Genomic DNA, 6,380 nt, shown 5'->3' with positions numbered 1-6,380 from the left:
TGCTAAGCCAGGAAACAGAAGGACCACAAACATTCAGAGTTCTTGATCCCAGTAAGATTTTTTCATAGTACATTTGTTCTCTGACCCCTTCCTTCTTCTGGATTCTTCTAAGTTCACACTACTCAAGTGGTACCCAGCCTAAGTGAAACAGGGAAAGCAGTATGTGCGTGAGAGCCACAGAAAGTTGGCAGGAAATTCTGCCTCTACTGCTCTCTATTTGATCATAGAAAATTTCCCTAAACTTCTTCAGTCTTCCTTCCCTTATCTGTAAGATGAGAACAGTTATATTTATCTTTGAGAGCTGACATGAAAGGAGATACTGCATCCAAAATTTCCCAATACGTACTTAGTGTTCAATATCATCTGTGTTATTATTAGTATGCTCTTGCTATCATAATTTTGGTTAGTCACCAGTAAGCAGACAGATTAATATATTCTCAGAATGTAATCAAGTGCTAGGTGCCTATTATTTTATTGATTGATTAACTGATGACTTGTGGCTGTAGATCCAGTTATGAAGTTCTGTTTCGTTCCTCCTGCCGATGACCAGAGATGAGTCCTGAAAACTGGACTCACGTGACAGGGTTTGTCCTTCTGGGTTTCCCCAGAAGCCACATCCTGCAGTTCCTGCTGTTCCTGGCTTTGATGGCAGCCTACGCTGTAACGGCCACAGGCAACCTGCTCATCATTGGGCTCAGTTGGACGGATCGACACCTGCACACACAGATGTACTTCTTCCTGAGGCATCTGTCCTTCCTGGAGCTGTTGCTCGTGTCTGTTGTGGTTCCCAAGATGCTTGTCGTCATTCTTACGGGGGACCACTCCATCTCATTCGCCACCTGCATCATCCAGTCTTACTTCTACTTCCTCCTAGGCACCACCGACTTCTTCCTCTTAACTGTCATGTCTCTAGATCGTTACTTGGCAATCTGCCGACCTCTCTACTATGAGACTCTAATGAATGGCCGTGTCTGTTCCCAACTGGTTCTGGCCTCCTGGTTGGCTGGATTCCTCTGGGTCCTGTGCCCCACCATCCTTGTGGCCAACTTGCCTTTCTGTGGCCCCAATGGTATTGACCACTTTTTCTGTGACAGTTGGCCCTTGCTGAGGCTCTCTTGCGGAGACACCCGCTTACTGGAGCTGGTGGCTTTCGTGCTCTCCACGTCAGTGTTACTGGGCTCGCTGGCACTGACCTCGGTTTCCTACGCCTGCATCCTTGCCACTGTTTTCAGGGCCCCCACACCTGCGGAGCGAAAAAAAGCATTCTCCACTTGTGCCTCACACCTTACAGTGGTCATCATTGTCTATGGCAGCTCCATTTTTCTCTACATCCGTATGTCAGAGGCTCAGTCCACGCTGCTCCACAAAGGGGCCTCCGTCCTGAGCTGTATCATCACACCCCTCCTGAACCCATTCATCTTCAGTCTCCGCAACGATAAGGTGAAGCAGGCCCTAAGAGATGCCCTGATGTGGCACAGAACCATGGCTTCGAGAGACTATGAGGGTCACAAGTAAAAGGAAATATTGGATTAAGAGGTTAAAAATGTATGCAATTTGTAAAAATGTATTTGAAGTTCAAATCAGTCCAACAACACCCTGCACTTTTCTCAGACAATTAAAAACTAGCCTCCAGAATGACGCATCATGAAAGAGAGAGAGAGAGTTCGTTTTCCTCTCTCCTCTCTTCCTGATGCCCTCCCCTCCCCATAGAGAAGGCTGATCCAGTTGGCCACACTTCAGAATTCTAGTTAGGACACATTTCCCTTGGGGCAGGTAAGCGTGTGGACTTCCTTCAGGGACGCCGTTCCTCTTCCTCCGTATGTGTATTCTCAAGCATACTTACTATTGCTTCAGGGTCCTGTCATGCAAAGCCAATCAGAGAATGCTAAAAATATGGAGACTCAGATCTGGAGCTTAGAGGGGAGTAAGAAGAAGGCTTCTGATGACTTCCATCTAGACTATTACAAACAAGATTAACCAGAACCTGAACATTGGGAAATTCCATTTGGGCTGCGGTAATAACTGTTTCTTTGATCTTCACTTGCCATTGCTGTTTAGGTGACTAGCAGCTCCTACAGGAATCTCCTGAAGGAAAAACACTGTGACCAGTGAAATATTTAGATATCCCAAATTCCCAAGTCAACTTCTTCCTGATAGACTCTAAACACAAAGCCAATCATCCAATCACTTATTTAAGAAATATTAAATACCCAGTAGGATTAAGGCACTGAGCTAGGCAGGGATGGGACCAGGGTGACGTCTAAGGCCAAGGGAGATGTCTAGGGCACAAATTTTAAAGAGACACACACCCACATGGTTGTGCAAGTACAGGGTCAGGCTGTGCACAAACCTGAGAGTATATGATTCCCTGGTGCTGCATCAAGGCCCCTCTGTTGCTGCTCTTAAATCTAGGCTGTGGAGCTAGACTGTGGGGAATAAGTTTAAGAGCTTCCATGGGGCGCCTGGGTGGCTCAGTCGGTTGGGCGTCTGACTTCGGCTCAGGTCATCATCTCACAGTCCGTGAGTTCGAGCCCCGCGTCAGGCTCTGTGCTGACAGCTCAGAGCCTGGAGCCTGCTTCAGATTCTGTGTCTCCCTCTCTCTCTCTGCCCCTCCCTTGCTCATGCTCTGTCTCTCTCTGTCTCAAAAATAAATAAAAACATTAAAAGAAATTTTTTTAATAAAATAAATAAAGAAATAAATAAAAAGAGCTTCCTGAGCTTGCACCAATGGGTTAACAAGACTCAGGGCGGAAAGCCACCACAGGGTGAAAGCACCCAGCGTAGAACAAAGCATAGAGCAGAAAGCCGCTTCCACAGGACAAAAGCGTCCAAGAACAGGTAGAGGCAGAAAGCCGCCACAGCAGGGTGAAAATGCCCAGGATTTATCATTAAGTAAAACAAGCATAGAGTGGAAAGCCGCTACAGGGCCAACACGCCCAGAGCTAATTAGCAAGAAAAATGCCTTTTTAACCCTGAGATAGCATGCTCTATCTGTCTTAGCCCCTAGAAAAGTTAAGATAAACAGACCTGGTGCCTGGTGCCTGCAGTAAACAGCCATCTGCTCAACGCCAGGACTTTGATTTGTATTTACCCTAACCCCTAAATCTGCATACCTTCAAAACCCCCTTTCTCTCACACACATGAGTTAATGGCCACTGTTTTACTGTCTCTTTCTGCACGTGTATCACATTTATAAGCCTTCTGATCCTAATAAATACGGAGCAAGGATCTTTACTCAGGGTTCTTGTCTCTTCCCAGACATTAGCCTCTCTCATATTCAATTCTGCATCCACTTTCTTGCTGGACAAGAGAGAACTCCAGACTCAAACTCTGCAACGCTAGACCTTGAGTATGTAGTAGTAAACAAGATAGACAAAGCCCTCACTTTTATACAATTTATAGTGTAATTGGGATAGCTGGCAAAAAAAGAAAAAACATACAGACAAACAAACAAGAAAACCTAAATACACACATTACTATGTAGTTGCAATTTGTGACAAATGCTTTTGAGAAAAGAGCCGAGTTTTGTTAGAGGGACTAGTAAGGAAAATTAATCTGGATTAAAGACCAGGGAACATGCCTCCGAGGAAATGAGCTCTATACTGAGGCCTCAGACTGAGCAGCAATTATCCAGGGAGAAAGTAGGGGAGCAGCATTCCGGAGAGAACGAGTAGTATTTGCAAGGACCCAGAGTCAGATGAGGGAATAAGAGAAACAAATGCACATGAGGACTGGAGAAGGAGAGGTGGGCTGAGGTCCGTTCAGATAGGACCTTATCTATAAGATTTATGGGGATCTTTCTTCCTTCATAAGGCAATGTAAAGCCTTTGAAGGGTTTTAAGCAAGGAAGTGATCAAATCATATTTTAAAAAATTAATTGGCTGCTGTGGGGACAACAGGTTAGAGGGAAACAAAGTGGATTTTAGAGAATTGAGTAGGAAGCTATTGCATGGATTTGGAGACAGATGTGCTAGTTATGACTTTACAACTGGCAGTGGGATTCTCTCTCCCTCTCTCTTGGCCCCTCCCCTGCTTATGCATTCTCTCTCTCTCTCTCTTTCTCTCTCTCTCTCTCTCTCTCTAAATAAATAAATAAATAAAAACTTGTTAAAAAAGAATTGTTTTGAGCTCCTCGGATATATTTTGTGTCCAAGAAGAAATGTCAGAAAAGAAACACCAGATGTATGACCTTCATGCCTACTTCAGCTGGAACTTTCTCAACAGGGCCAACATCATCATAGGAGCAAGTGCCATCTGACCCAAACATCAAGCCTGCATAGCAGCTGAGACTTTTTCTCTAGGAGGCACTTGGGAGAAGTTCTAGGGTACTCATTCCATTTTCTAGCTGTGTTAAAAGTTCAGGTCACCAGAACTTGACTGAGGTTGAGAACAGCACAGAAGTAAGTAGTAATCCAGGTAAGTAATAGAGTAGACAAGTGGTTTTAGCTACTCTGTAGGTCTTCTTGAACAGGCTGCCCCAGAGAAACAGCCCTCAGATTCTCAGGTCTCTGCTTCTGCTAATCTGGGGGGGAGGGGGGGGTCAGTGCTCCAGGGGACCCAGAAGGTCTTTCTGCCTCCTCCACAGTTTCTTCATGGCCACGATCACTTCCTTGTTTCTCAGGGTATAGATGGCAGGATTCAGCATGGGAGTGACCATTGTGTACAGAACAGAGACTCCCTTGTCCATAGGGAATGTCCGAAATGGCCTCGCATAGATGTAGACACAAGGCACAAAAATTAAGGTCACTACAGCAATGTGAGAGGCACAGGTGGATAGGGCTTTGCTCTGGCCCTCCCGTGAGTGGCCTCGGAGCATGACTAGCAGTGCCGTGTAGGATCCCAGGAGCACCAGAAAACACATCAAAGTCACCAGGCCATTGTTAGACACCATCAGAAGCTCTAAGACAAAGGTATCCGTGCAGGCTAATTTGATCAGCTGAGGCACGTCACAGTAAAAGTTGTCCAGCTTGTCAGGCCCACAGAATGGCAGCTGGATAGTCAGTCCAATCTGCACAATGGAGTGGATGAAGCCCCCCACCCAGGAGGCTACCATGAGGAGCCCACAGACTGTGCGGTTCATCACAAGCATGTAGCGCAATGGCTGGGAGATGGCAACATAGCGGTCATATGCCATCACGGTCAGCAGGAAGATCTTGATGCCTCCAATGAAGTGGAAGAAGAAGAGCTGAGTCAGGCAGCTGCCGAAGGAAATGATGGGCTTGTCTGAGAGCAAGTCAAACAGCATCCTAGGTGCTGTGATGGAAGAGTAGCAAAGGTCTAGGAAAGAAAGGTTGCCTAAGAGAAAGTACATGGTTGTGTGGAGGCGTGAGTCACAGGTCACTATGGCCACAATAAGGAGATTTCCAGCTACGGTCATAAGATACACAACAGAGAAGATAATAAAGAAGAGGAACCGAAGCCCCCATACCTGAGAGAGCCCCAGGAGGACAAAGCCTGTCACCTGGGAATGATTTGCTGGATTCATCTGTTTGGTATAACCTGGTAAGCGAACCTGTTGAAGAAAACGCACGTACTCGTCACGGGATCCACCAGCTTCTCTGTGATCATTTCCTCTGCCCTCTCTGGGGAATCCTCCCCTGTCTCATTTACTATAAGACGACTATCCTAAGAAGTTCTATAGGAAACCACGCATTGGAACATCCCATATTGGTATAATCAAGCACAGGAGCGTAAAACTCAGGGTAACACTGCTACTATTTATAGTTCATGAAAATCAAAAATAATCAGCCTTCAAAACTTGAGAAGTGATACACAGAGAAAAAACTGCAACCCTGGAAGTAAATGTCACTTCTCCCGGTACCTAGTGGTCTAAAACAGGAACGATCTTCCAAAATTCTCTCTCACTCCCCTCATCCATGATGTCAATTAGCCAAAATACCTGCACGCTCTCCTGCAGACTAATATCTCATAGCTATAGATAGCCTTTATTTAGAAAACCCGAAAAATTCCCACAGGCCAAATATTTAGACCTATAAAGGTCGTGAACTGCTGTCTTCTTAAAGTTAGATAAGAAAACATGTGGAAGAAGAAGCTTCCTGTCCAGTGGCTCTGGGAAACCCAGAGAAACTATAGTCCCCGGGGAAACACAGGGAAAAGCAACTAGAATACTGAACTGCCCCCCAAAAATGTGTTTGTCAGTGTTAATTTCAGGGACATCATCCAAAGAATAATTGCTTTTTCATATGAGAAGCAGCAAGAGAAGGCCACAAATATTATCTGAAGGTAAAAAATCACTATCTACGTGCAAAGCTGCCTCAACATTTGAAACCCTTAAAAATAAAAAGGGTGTTTTGTATATTTAAGTATGTTCAAAAGCTGGCTATTGGTGAGACTTCTAGAATTAATGTCTTCATACTCTT

At 45.3% G+C, this 6,380-nt stretch overlaps 2 protein-coding genes across 3 annotated transcripts; one reads left to right on the top strand and one right to left on the bottom strand.

Annotated features, from left to right (window-relative positions):
• Positions 1-552: 552 nt before the first annotated feature.
• Positions 553-1,648, top strand: OR6T1 (olfactory receptor family 6 subfamily T member 1). The gene is given in 2 exon segments (XM_040482847.1): positions 553-1,494; positions 1,496-1,648. Coding segments are annotated over 2 exon segments (1,095 nt in total).
• Positions 1,649-2,577: 929 nt separating this feature from the next.
• Positions 2,578-5,485, bottom strand: OR4D5 (olfactory receptor family 4 subfamily D member 5). Of its 2 annotated transcripts, XM_040482798.1 has the most exons (2): positions 4,584-5,485; positions 2,578-2,596 (listed from the first exon to the last, which is right to left on the bottom strand). In XM_040482798.1, exons 1-2 carry the CDS (start codon positions 5,483-5,485, stop codon positions 2,578-2,580), a joined length of 921 nt encoding a protein of 306 aa, XP_040338732.1. The 2 variants fall into 2 exon arrangements, with proteins under 2 accessions (XP_040338732.1, XP_040338731.1); XM_040482797.1 differs by lacking the exon at positions 2,578-2,596 and having other exon boundaries at positions 4,541-5,485.
• Positions 5,486-6,380: the final 895 nt, after the last annotated feature.

This window comes from Herpailurus yagouaroundi, unplaced genomic scaffold (assembly GCF_014898765.1).
Source record: "Herpailurus yagouaroundi ecotype Mexico unplaced genomic scaffold, PumYag 161, whole genome shotgun sequence".
Taxonomy (NCBI): domain Eukaryota; kingdom Metazoa; phylum Chordata; class Mammalia; order Carnivora; family Felidae; genus Herpailurus; species Herpailurus yagouaroundi.
This window is presented reverse-complemented; position numbering and strand designations above follow the sequence as displayed.

Coding starts and splice junctions, on each gene's coding strand:
- OR4D5 (XM_040482797.1), bottom strand. CDS start 5,485: ATGAATCCAGCAAATCATTCCCAGGTGACAGGCTTTGTCCTCCTGGGG.